Here is a 13,091-nt window from a genome sequence, read left to right as displayed (position 1 = left end):
AAACAGTTAGAGGTTTTTGGGGGTTTATCTAGTTTTAAAATTAATCTATCCAAATGTGTAGCTTTAGGAATTAATATCTCCCAAACTACCATAGCTCAACTTAAGGCCAATTTTCCATTTCAATGGCATCCGGATAGTATTTGTTACTTAGGAGTAAATATAACTAGAAACCCTGATCAACTGTTTATGCAAAACTATCCCAAGTTACTAACTGACATTAAAACCCAATTAAAAGATCTGAAAGTACCTTTTTTAACTTGGTTAGGGAGAAAGAATGTACTGAAAACGTATGTTCTCCCGAAATTCTTGTATTTGATGCAGACTTTGACTATAGCTCTACCTAGTAACTATCTAGCGCAAGTAAGGAAAACTTTTTCCACGTTCATCTGGAATCAGGCGCGACCCCGATTAGCATATAGGAGACTGACATTACCCAGGCATAAGGGAGGCTTTGGATTGCCGGATATCAGCAGTTATTACGGAGCAATACAAATGAGACTCCACTCAGAGGTAACAAACCCCCGAGGTACTAAATTAGGTTGTCAGATTGCTAGAAAGATTTTAGGGCCATGCAATTTAGCAGTATTATGGAACCCAGATAAGAAGTCCTTACGCGGGAAAAAGATCCCCTGCTCACTAAAGGGTATGATGGACAGTTGGCTTAGATGGGGGAAACATTTACATCCCTCCAGTTATCTATCTCCCTTTATCCCTATTGGATATATTCCTTATTTATACCAACCCAACTTTCAAGATGATACAGGGCTATGGGCATCATTAGGGGATAGAGCGATCGGAGATATCTTAGAGAACAGAATAGTCCCTTCTATCCAAACATTGAGAGAGAAGTTCAAACACGTCCCATGGGCTGCAACCCATTACTCGCAGTTCCAGAAGGTATGTGAATGGTATTTGTCACATTCCACATGTAACTACACACTTACGTGGTATGACGCAATATGGAATCAATCAATTCACAAGAAGGGAGTCATTTCGACATTATATAATAAAATATTAGAGATTAGCTCAGACTCTATACCTTCATTTGTAGAACAGTGGGGTAAAGATCTGGGAATGGCTTTGGATGATGACATTGTTAAAGGAATACTAGCTCATTCTCATGGTTATTCTAGATGCATCAAGATTCAGGAGAACGCTTTTAAAATAGTCACGAGATGGTATAAAACTCCAGATAAGTTGCATTCCATTTCTTCGTCAATTTCAGCCGATTGCTGGAGGTGTGGGGAAACCACGGGCTCAATGTATCACATATGGTGGTCGTGCCCTCAAATTAAAAAGTTTTGGGATTCAGTGTCAACAGAGGTTCAGAAGATATGCAAGATCAGTTCTCCCATCAATCCATTAGTGGCCCTGCTCAACATCCCTGATAGACATTTTAAATTGGCCAAGAATTCTTTACCTGCTCAGCTGATAGCAGCAGCAAAGCTACTTATTCCAAAATATTGGTTGTCCAAGGAGATTCCTAGTCTGAGAGAATGGGTGTTCAAAGTAAGAGAGATTTATCAGTTAGAAGAACTGACCAGTTGGGAGACGCTCTCTCACGACAAATTTATTTTAGCCTGGGAGGGTTGGTCTGATTGGTATAAGAATTATAGGGGCTGAGAGATTAGCGAGTGAATGTTTCTTTTTGTTCCTTCCTGGAGTGCAAGGAAGCTGACAGAAGCAGAATGGGTTGGGATAGTAGGATGTCCATTTCGCTCATGAGTCATAATGCACATTTCATGTACGACACAAGGGCACAATGGTGCTGGATTACCATACATCTATAATATTAGAGGCGTCGGTGGTCTCTTTTGCAATGTATGTAATGACCTTAATTGTACCTGACAAAATATGTGTGTCATCTTAATGAATGGAGTATACTATTTTATACTATTCTATACTTTATTTTACTATATTTTACTTTTATGTTCATGTTTACACCACTGCAATTGTCTTATTGATTGATGATGATATTGTCAAATTTAAAATAAAGATTTGAGAAAAAAAAAAAAAAAAAAGCAATCCGGCAGGTATTACATTTACTGGTGTGGAGTTAGTGAGAAACAATGGAGAGGCGGAGATCCAATTGAGTATATAAATACAAAGAAGATGGAGAATGGATATATCAGATGTGGACACTGCAACCTTCAGCTCTGAATATAGAGTGGGATGGGAAAGCAGTTTCTATGTATTAAACACAGTGTCCCAATACAGAAGTATTTCCCGTGGCAACGCTAACTGTAAGAGGCAATACCTCATATTATAGCATAGGTTCTGATTAATACATATAGATTTAGGGAGCACATGCAATTTCCATGTATTGGAGGAGTGTTACGTAGTAGTTAGAATACGTAGAGATTGTGAGAGTGGTCACTCCCTGTCTCGAATACTCTATGTCCAGGAAACAAAGGGTAAATGAGCTGCCTGTTGAAAAGACTACACAATCGTTTTTGAATCAGTCATTCCCTGTCCAGAAAACAAAAGGTGAATGAGCTGCCTGTTGAAGGGATACTCCCTGTTCAGAAAACAAAAGGTGAATGAGCTGCCCGTTGAAGGGATACTCCCTGTCCAGAAAACAAAAGGTGAATGAGGTGCCTGTTGAAGGGATACTCCCTGTCCAGAAAACAAAAGGTGAATGAGCTGCCTGTTGAAAAGCACTACATGACAGTTTTAAAATCAGTGATGAGTTCATGGTGGCAAACTGTGTTTAAGTGTTTTAGGTTTAAATGAAGTGTAATGGAATGTATATTTGTAAACCATTTTAGATAGATATTTATATATTTTTAAACATATAAAGTGTATGACTTAATAGGATGGAAGAATTTCCTCCGTCTATTCCCACTAACCTGCCCCTTCAATAAACCACACTGACACCGTCCTGTTTGGAGAAATTGACCATGACGGCCGAACTTTATTATTCACATATAATAATAATATAACAATAATAATAACAACAGGCACTTTAACACAACCTTCAATGTTATGACCCACTGCACTGTAACAAGGATCCTGGAGGGCAACCCAAACCAGCGGCCTCTTCCTTAACCGTCTCACCTTGTACTTCAAGCTTACCCTCGGCCGCACTCACCGACCCAAGAGCACCAACTCCTTGAAGTATCCAAGTATCTCCTCCTGTAGGCCTTTTAGCCCAAACAGGAGCCCCCATCCTCGGCATTCACAAACCACATGAGATGCAGGCTCCAACATGTCCCGCATCTCTTAACCATTGAATCGCTCCCCCAGGATCCCATAACAATCAGCCCCCCCAAACGCAATCCAAGACATCACATAAAAAAGGGGTGGGAGGGTGGGAAACGCACTTGCTCTACACTAGCAACTGACCGACGCTCCACCTCCTGCCAATATATGCAGCCCGCGAATTTGCTAATCCGCCCCTTCCTCCCTTAAACCAACCCCTAAGCAAGCATACAGATATTAACCCTTCACTATCCTGCGGTCTTCCCCCTAAGTCAATCCGCACTACATTATGGCTGCGCCTCATTCCGTTGCTTTCATGACTTAATAGGATGGAAGAATTTCCTCCGTCTATTCCCACTAACCTGCCCCTTCAATAAACCACACTGACACCGTCCTGTTTGGAGAAATTGACCATGACGGCCGAACTTTATTATTCACATATAATAATAATATAACAATAATAATAACAACAGGCACTTTAACACAACCTTCAATGTTATGACCCACTGCACTGTAACAAGGATCCTGGAGGGCAACCCAAACCAGCGGCCTCTTCCTTAACCGTCTCACCTTGTACTTCAAGCTTACCCTCGGCCGCACTCACCGACCCAAGAGCACCAACTCCTTGAAGTATCCAAGTATCTCCTCCTGTAGGCCTTTTAGCCCAAACAGGAGCCCCCATCCTCGGCATTCACAAACCACATGAGATGCAGGCTCCAACATGTCCCGCATCTCTTAACCATTGAATCGCTCCCCCAGGATCCCATAACAATCAGCCACCAGAAGACCACCGGTGACACCTCACCTGTGGGCGTCCTGCCACACCCTCAGGGCCGTCTCCAAACCCTCCTGAATGCCCAAAGCCCACATGTCAATACCAACATCATTAAGGTGCACTCCATCAGCTCTCAAGAACTGAGGCGACGCCGCCTCCAATTCCCGATGGCGCACAACTATCCCACCTTGCCTGCGAACAAAGCGCCCCACCTCCTTGTTCAATTTAGCCCGCGCCTTGTTAACCCGCTCCACAGACCTGGCAAACCTCCAGCTACTTCTTGCCACCACCTCCGACCAAACCAACAACATCTCAGGAAAATCCGCCAGCAAACGCAATACATCCAGCTTAATATCCCGGATGACATCCCGGGACCGACGGACCCCCAAATCATTTCCGCCGACATGAAGAACCAACACATCCGGCGGACGATCCAACCTAACATTCAAATGAATCTCAGGCAAAACCCTCCCCCAAAGAAGCCCCCGCAAACCAATCCACCTAATCTGCATGTCTTCCGCCGAAAAACCCAATTGTCGTCCGTTCCGCCTGACGTCCGCACGCAAGGCCCCCAATGGACATACGAGTGCCCGAAGATCCAAGCCAAACAAGGCGCCGATCCTGCAACAAAACAAACAAAATTAAACCACAACCAACACTGCCAGATAATCAGCAACATCCCACCCCACCTAAGCCCCAAACCAGACATTCACAACAAATGGGGGCGGATATATGATCGAAAACAATCCGACTCCCAGCGTCCGATACGCCGAATAACCTCCTCCCCTAGGCCCCACCGAGCCGCCTCGGTAGCAGCCCCAATACGAAAAGAGTGAGATGCATACTCCCTAGCAGGCAAACCCGCAGCCAACAAGCACTTCCTGAAAACCGCAACAAATTGGAAACGAGACAACCGCGAACCGTCCTGATGGATCAACAATGTCCCCCTGCCACCTGGCCTAACATCCAAGAACTCCTCCACACACCGCACAGGACAAAGTACGGACCCCCCCCAAGGGCCTCAACCACAAAACAACCCCTCTACCCTCCTGATCCGTTTTAGACCTGCGAATGCAACACCGCAAGACACCATCCACCAAAACAACGTCCTCCCATAACAAACACCCCTCGCCTGAGCGACTCGCTGCCACCAACTCCGAGATGCGAAATGCTCCAAAAAAGGCCAAAGAAAAGGCCGCCCTAAACAGACATACTTCAAACGCCGACACACAAACTGATCCCGCCTCCATCCACAAAGTCTGCAACACCGCAAACGAAACCGGCCTACGGTTGTCCCTCCGTACCCCGCAACGGCGGTAACCCTTCAAGGCCTGCCGCACCATAAAACACTTAGACACATCGGCCATGCCTCGCAACCGCAACCAAAAAGCAACCGCCGCTAACCTCTTTGACGCCACCGAAAAAGACAAACCCGCAGCATAAAACGTTCCTAACCAAAAGACCAATAGCGTCCGAAAATCCTCCAGCGAGCTACAACCTTCCACCTGCTCAATCAAACCCTCCCACAAAGACCACACAGAAGAGTAAGCAGCCCACGTACCGTGACTAAGTGACCGCCTAATCAGGCCCGCTGACACCCCAAGGCCACGCTCCAGAGCCACTGGGGACAGGGCAACCCCCGAACTTCGGCCCCCGGCGCCAAGCCGCGGAAACGCTCCCACTGAAAACGAGAAAGGGAATCGGCAAGTGAGTTATCTACTCCCGGGACATGAACCGCAACAAAACATGCATTCAATCGCAAACCCCTCAACACCAAGTGCCTCAGCAAATTCAACACCGGCGGTGAGTTAGCCGACTGACTGTTAATTGCCTGAACCACACCCATGTTATCGCAGTAAAAACGCACCCGCCGATTCCTAAGCCAGTCCCCCCACAACTCAGTAGCCAGCACAATAGGAAAAAGCTCCAACAACACCAAGTTAGAATGTAAACCCGCCTGCCGCCATTCAGCCGGCCAAACCCCTGCACTCCATTGACCCCGACAAAAAACACCATAACCACACGAACCAGACGCATCCGAAAACAACTCCAAGTCCACATTACTAACCACCGCTTCCATCCAGACCGACCATTATAATCCAACAAAAACTTTTCCCACACCACCAAATCATCCTTCACAGCCACCGGCAACCGCAAATAATGAAAAGGAGCTGTAACGCCCGCAGTCGCCAAAGCCAAGCGGCGGCAAAACACCCGTCCCATCGGCAAGATGCGACAAGCAAAATTCAATTTTCCCAAAACCGACTGAACCCGCTTAAGCTGCACCTTCCTAGCCTTCCGCAAAAACACAACCTCGTGCAAGAGATCAAGCACCTTATCCTCAGGCAAACGACACTCCATAGCCAAACTGTCGATCTCAATACCCAAGAACTTGATGACCGTGGCCGGGCCTTCCGTCTTATCCGCCGCCAACGGGATTCCAAAACGCGCCGCCACCCTTTCCATCGTATGCAGCAAAACCGCGCACACCCTGGATCCAGCGGGACCCAGAAACAAAAAATCATCCAGGTAGTGCAAAACCGAGCTCCATCCCGCCTCCTGTTTCACCACCCATTCAAGAAAACAACTAAACGACTCAAACAAAGAGCACGAGATCGCGCACCCCATAGGCAGACAACAATCAACATAAAAACAACCCTCCCACTGAAAACCAAGCAAACGCAAACTGTCAGGGTGAATGGGCAACAATCGAAACGCAGCCTCAATATCAGTTTTAGCAAGCAGGGCGCCCTGCCCGAAACGTCGCACCCAACGCACTGCCTCATCAAAAGACGTATAGGACACCGAGCATAACTCGTCCGCTATCCCATCATTCACCGACCCACCAAGCGGATAGGACAAATGATGAATGAGCCTGAACTTATTGGGCTCCTTCTTAGGAACTAAACCTAACGGGGACACCCATAAATCTGGCAAAGGACACTCCGCAAAGGGGCCAACCACCCTGCCAGCCGCAACCTCCTTCACAATCTTATCCCTCACCACATCAGGGTAGCGCAAAGCTGAAGACAAATTCCGAGACGCAACCCTCGTCCCGACCAAACTACACGGGATAACAAACCCCACAGTAAACCCCTCCAACAACAACCGAGCCGCCTCCCTATTTGGGTACATCCTTAAATACGGCTCCATCTCTTCCACCCTCACCGGCGTCACCCCTTTTTTGCATAACCTCGGATCCCTTACCCTTCCCCCTCCGGAAGCACCGAGACAGGCTATGGGAACCTCCGCAACCGGAGCACTCGTGCTTAAATCTGCAGTCGGACAAGAACCGGCAATGTCCTTCATTGAATTGCCAGCAACAACCCCTTCTGCCCCCAACCTGAGACTCCGCAGCCGAGGCACCCCCGGCCGCTCCACAAAAGGGCTGAGACCCCCCACCCTGAGGAGCCGCCATCAATCGCATCCACAGACCAATATCCTTATGGTCCCAACGAATGCTAGGCCTGACCGCCTTCCGCTGCCGGAACTGCTCATCGTACCTAAGCCAAGCCACACCCCCATACGTCCGATGAGCCTCCCCGATAGCATCCATATAGCAAAAAAGGGCTGAGCAGTGCTCGGGCGCCTTTTCCCCAATGACGCTGGCCAAAATCGCAAAAGCCTGCAACCAATTCTGAAACGTGCGCGGAATTAACCTAAACCTCCTCCTTTCCTCCTCTTCCTTCTTACTCTCGTCCAGCTTACCCCTATCCAAATTAAATTTTTCCAAAGGAAGCAACAAGAAAATTTCCACATATTCATCCTTCCAGATCTTCTCCCTGACCTCCTGCTTCAAATGAGCCCCCAGCGGCCCCTCAAAACACACATAAATCTCCCCCTTCGCTGAATCCGCCAACCGAACACCGTCCACCACATCACCTCTCACCCCCGCCGCCAACCCAGAACCACAGGCCTGCCCACTAGCCGCCGAGCCGCCACTCTCCCCCAGCAAACCCTGCACCGCCCCTGGAACCAGTGCCAAATCCGGAGCCGGCGACCACACAGCCGCCGGGGACCCAGCAGCACCCGGGCCCAACCGTGATAACAAAGCGCGCATACCCGACAATACATCCCTCACCAAAGCCTCAGAACTCCCCCCACTATGTAACAATGAAGTCCCAACCCCCCCCCACAGGAACCTGACACGTCGGTCTCTCACCTGGCCGTCCCCGGACGACGTCGCCGGCAGCCGCAGACCTCCCTTCGGGTACCGCAAACGAGACGTCACTCCCGGATGGCCCAGCGTCCACACCGCCAGCCGCCGACTCTTCTCCTGGATCCACTTCACCGTCCTCCAGCTGCGACAACTCCCCCTCCGACTCCGGTTGCATAGGGCTGACATCCGCAGCCCCTTGTGAAGCAGAGGCCCTCACACCTGGCCGCAAACCCCTCATCCCGGCGACACCCAGCAAAGCTGGCTCCACAGCAGAGGCACTGTGAGCCGCACTCTCATGCCGCAGCTCAGGGGGCTCATTCACCGCCGCAGCTCCTGATAAGGCGCAATGTCGCCGGCCCACCGCCAGGGGGCGCGACGCACTCTCTCTCCCAGCACCGCCGCTCCCACCATGATGACGTCGCCGATCAGAGGAGAACGACCGCGACGCAGGCAAAACTCCTTCACCGCCGTCCAGAAGGCCCAGGCCAGGAAGCGACCCGGCCGCAGAAACACCTCCATACTCCGCAGGTACGTCCGCCCCGACTCGCCCCCCCCGCCGAGACTCACGCGGGGAGACAGCCGCGCGCACCTGCCCTCTCCCTCTCAGAGACCGCGAGACAGAACCCGAACCCGGCCGTCCCTCTACCGCCGGCCCGCCATGTCTCGCTGCCGTCCTCCCGCTGCGTCTGCGAGCCGATTCAGAAACAGGCCGAGCAGACTGCGGCGGAGGGCTCCTGGGGGGGCTCCGCAATCGCCGGCGCAAACGAGGAGTAGACTCAGGGCTCAGGCGTTCCGGGGGAACCGAACGCCTAGCCCTGCAGGGACGCGCAGCCTCAACGGACACAGAAGGGGGGTCCAGGACCAACTGCACGGTCTCACGCAAACGTGCAGCCCCGTGTACCTGCACAGCCGCCCTAACCGCCTCCAATAAATCCTCCAGCGACGACATCGTGACTGCTAAACGCACTTGCTCTACACTAGCAACTGACCGACGCTCCACCTCCTGCCAATATATGCAGCCCGCGAATTTGCTAATCCGCCCCTTCCTCCCTTAAACCAACCCCTAAGCAAGCATACAGATATTAACCCTTCACTATCCTGCGGTCTTCCCCCTAAGTCAATCCGCACTACATTATGGCTGCGCCTCATTCCGTTGCTTTCATTATGTGAATAGGAAGGAAGTAGGCGGATACGATGCCGCAAGCAACAGGTTTAAAAGTACTTACACCAGACACAGATGGTGACACACCCCTGATGAAGCGGTGCGAAACCTGGGTCGGGCTATGAGTTAAGAAATTTTATGTCAATAAAGCAAGTCTTAAATCTTGTAAGTACAATAAAAACCAGTTTTAATATCATAAACAAAGTGAGTACTATGCGTATATCCTTTTATAGGACCTCTTGCTGAAGTGAAGAAAAGTATTGAACACCTAGAGCAGGCATGTCCAAAGTGCGGCCCTCCAGCTGTTGCAAAATTACAACTCCCAGCATGCCTGGATAGCTTACAGCTATTAGGGCATGCTGGGAGTTGTAGTTTTGCAACAGCTGGAGGGCCGCAGTTTGGACATGCCTGACCTAGAGGATCACTCGGCATTGAGGAAAGGCTATAACATTCGTATCTGAAGTACTTTGAGGGCTAAAGAAAAACGGTGAAATCTCACAGACGTACATGAGGAAGGATTTCTGTGAGATTGCACATCACATGCAATGACTGACTAACCATAAGTAGTGACTGCACGGAACTACATTTTTTTTTCTGTGGTTTTCAAGTGGAGTTTGGGGATTACTCTTTACAGTTTCCGCTGCATTTCCCAGATACTGGATTAGATATCCGACTTCTTTATTTGTATTAAATGAAAGATTGACTTTTACTTTATCTGATTTGTCAACTCTCCTGATGCCTTCTTGATAATGTTGCCCCGCCTCTGATATCATGTACAGTAGTGTCCTTATCTGGACCTTTGGTGCGAGAAGCACCTTCCTTCGGTGACATACATCTGTCATCGTATCTTGGATACTGTTATTTTGGGTTTATCATTATCCTTTGAGTTAACCCCTTTCTTTTATCCTTGTTTATCCTTGTTTAACATTTGCTGTCTCCCTCTAAAACTTAGTTGCTAGTATTAGTATTCAATGCTTTCGTATATATGCCCCTCCAGCACTTCTTATTTGCCTCTGCGCTTTGTATCAATGGCTTGCGGCGTGTGCTTTCCACACGTGCTTTCCATTTGCCGAAAGTCACGTGTTGCGCTCCATCCTTGCGTTCCATCTCACCAGAAGTAACTTTCTCGGCTTGCGGAAGTTCCACATGTTTCCTAGCAGTTAAATTCTGAGCGCTGGCATCCACTCACTAGCCACATCAGCTCCTTATTGTCAGTATGGGATCTGCGTCTTCACTGCAGGGTGGCAGATCGCTGTCTACACATCACAGCACTATGGGTCCCAGTACTGGCTTACTTTGAAGGAGACGCAGGTGCCCGCCAGCATACCGCCACATCCGTCCTCTCTGCCAGGTGTCATCTGATGTGCTATAGCACGCACCTCTCCCTTTCTTATAGGAGTAGGCAGCTGGTTCCGGATTACCATCCCCACCGGAGGCGGGTCTCTTTGTATTTAAGGCAGCTTCACTCATCATGAAGTACCAAAGTGTGGTTGTTGTACCTCTTGACTCCCGCTGAAGCATCCCACTGTGTCTGTTTATTGGATTTCCTGGATTCTGACCTCCGCTTCATTTGACTACGCATCTGCCTGCCGTCTGTTTATTGGATCACCTGGATTATAGACCTCTGCACATGTCAGATTCTATAAAAATGGCCTGGTTCTTAGGGTGAAAAATGTCTGGGTCCTTAAGGGGTTAAACTGCAGCATGGCACCTGAAAGCCATACCAGCAAAATCTGCATTCTCAAAGCCAAGTGACAGACTTTCCCTTCTGAGCCCTGCTGTGTGCCCACAAAGAACCTAGGAGAAAAAAGGGCATCCATGCATAAATGTGGCACATCCTCTGAATGTGATTATGATGGGCTTACATAGAGAATCTTACTCATGGTAAGACTGCAGGTCACATGATCCAGCAGAGGCAGGAAATGATGTTCTTTTATCCTACAATAAAGCATTTGGTGATGTGTTTCACTTTTATAGCCTCTCTGTTGTGACGTTTCCAAACAGGGCCACAGCTGCTTGAAGGGGTCTTGGTGGTCGTGTGAGCACTGTGTCCTCTTCACTATTTACCTGTACCTGTACGCCATCTCCCTTATAGCAGAGGTGCAATGTAATTACAACTGCTCATCCCATTAACTTGAATGTTAAAACACATAGGGGGAGATTTATCAAAACATTTGTAAAGTAGAACTGGATTAGTTGCACATAGCAACCAATCAGATCATAGCTTTCATTTTTCAGAATTACTTTGGAAACTGAAAGGTGGAATCCAATTGGTAGCTATGGGCAAGTAAGCCAGTTTTCCTTTACACCAGTTTGATAAATCTCCCCCATACTGTTTAATATCAGCAACACAAATTAATTTACTTTATATTTTATTGTTTTTCTTAACAGACATTTGACTCTGTGTCTGAAATAATTGACTACTTCCGGAAAACTCCTCTTCTTCTTATTGATGGAAAAGACCGCGGTTCAAGACAACACTGCAAGCTTACATATATTCCTGACAGAAGTTTTAACTAAATCCGTTAATTTTTTTAAAGGAGTTTTCTGGGACTTAGATATTGATGACCTATCTTCAGGGCAGATTATCAATATCAGATATTGGGAGGCCGTCCGCTGGCATCACTACCAATCAATTTCAGCAGCTACAATTGTGGAAATAATAGAGGATGGAACTGAAAACAGGAGGCTTTGTCCAGGGTCCCATGCTACAGTTCAGCTCCCATTCTCTTGAATTAGAACTGAGCTGCAGGACCCCGGGCACGGCCACTACACAGTAGACTGATCTTTCTGTTTTTGTCCCCATACACTATATAGTTTCCGGTGCTGGTGGCTGCCCGGTGGATGTCGATAACCCACAATCTGTTATCCTGAGGATAGGTCATCAATGTCTAAATCCTGGAACACCCCTTTAAGCCATGTTGTTTCACTTTTGTTAGCTGCACTATTAGGCCCATTTCACACGGGTGAGAATTCCACGAGGATACAATGCGTGAGGTGAACGCATTGCACCCGCACTGAATCCGGACCGATTCACTTCAATGGGGCTGTGTTCACTTGTGCGTTGCGTGAAAATCGCAGCAAGCTCTATATTGTGCATTTTTCACACAACGTAGGCCCCATAGAAGTGAATGGAGCTTCGTGAAAATCGCAAGAAAGTGCGGATGCGGTGTGATTTTCACGCACGGTTGCTAGGAGACAATCGGGATGGGGGCCCAATCTTTATTATTTTCCCTTATAACATGGTTATAAGGGAAAATAATAGCATTCTTAATACAGAATGCTTAGTAAAATGTCCATTGAAGAGTTAAAAATAATAAACAAATTTAACTCACCCCATCCACTTGATTGCATAGCGGATCTCCTCTTTCTACTTTCTTCAGGACCTGGCTAAAGGATCTTTGATGACGTCACTGCGCTCATCACATGGTCCATCACATGGTCCATCACCATGGGGCTACTGTGAGCACCACTGCCTTCTCCAGCAGCTGATTTTGGAGGTCCAGGGTGTGGGGTCCCCACCGATCAGATACTGATGACGTATCCAGAGGATAGGTTAACAGTTAAAAAAAATCTCAGAAAACCCCTTTAAACTCATAATTAACCCTATTCTTTGTAGACTAAAGGCCAGCTTATTGTACCCTAAAGTCATAGTTATTCATCAATTAACAAGCACACAGGATACTAGCAAGCACACAGGATACCATTCATATTTTTATATAGATGCAGTCATATTACAGAAACAGTAATTTGCATTTTATTGTTTAGTTGCACACTTTACGTAAATGGAGTAT

The 13,091-nt window shown here is 48.0% G+C and overlaps 1 protein-coding gene across 5 annotated transcripts in view; it reads left to right on the top strand.

The window, feature by feature from the left end:
- The window catches only part of LCP2 (lymphocyte cytosolic protein 2), a 527,047-nt gene extending 514,677 nt beyond the window's left edge, over positions 1-12,370 (top strand). For all 5 annotated transcript variants that reach the window (XM_044280889.1, XM_044280886.1, XM_044280887.1 and 2 more), the window contains one exon: positions 11,689-12,370. In XM_044280889.1, the coding sequence (XP_044136824.1) occupies positions 11,689-11,817 (129 nt within the window). In that variant the 3' untranslated portion in view covers positions 11,818-12,370. The remainder of the gene's footprint in view (positions 1-11,688) is intronic.
- The last annotated feature ends 721 nt before the right edge of the window (positions 12,371-13,091 follow it).

The sequence above is a fragment of the Bufo gargarizans genome, chromosome 2 (assembly GCF_014858855.1).
Source record: "Bufo gargarizans isolate SCDJY-AF-19 chromosome 2, ASM1485885v1, whole genome shotgun sequence".
NCBI classification, from domain to species: domain Eukaryota; kingdom Metazoa; phylum Chordata; class Amphibia; order Anura; family Bufonidae; genus Bufo; species Bufo gargarizans.
Note: the sequence above shows the minus strand (reverse complement) of the source record. Positions and strands in the feature narration are given on the sequence as shown.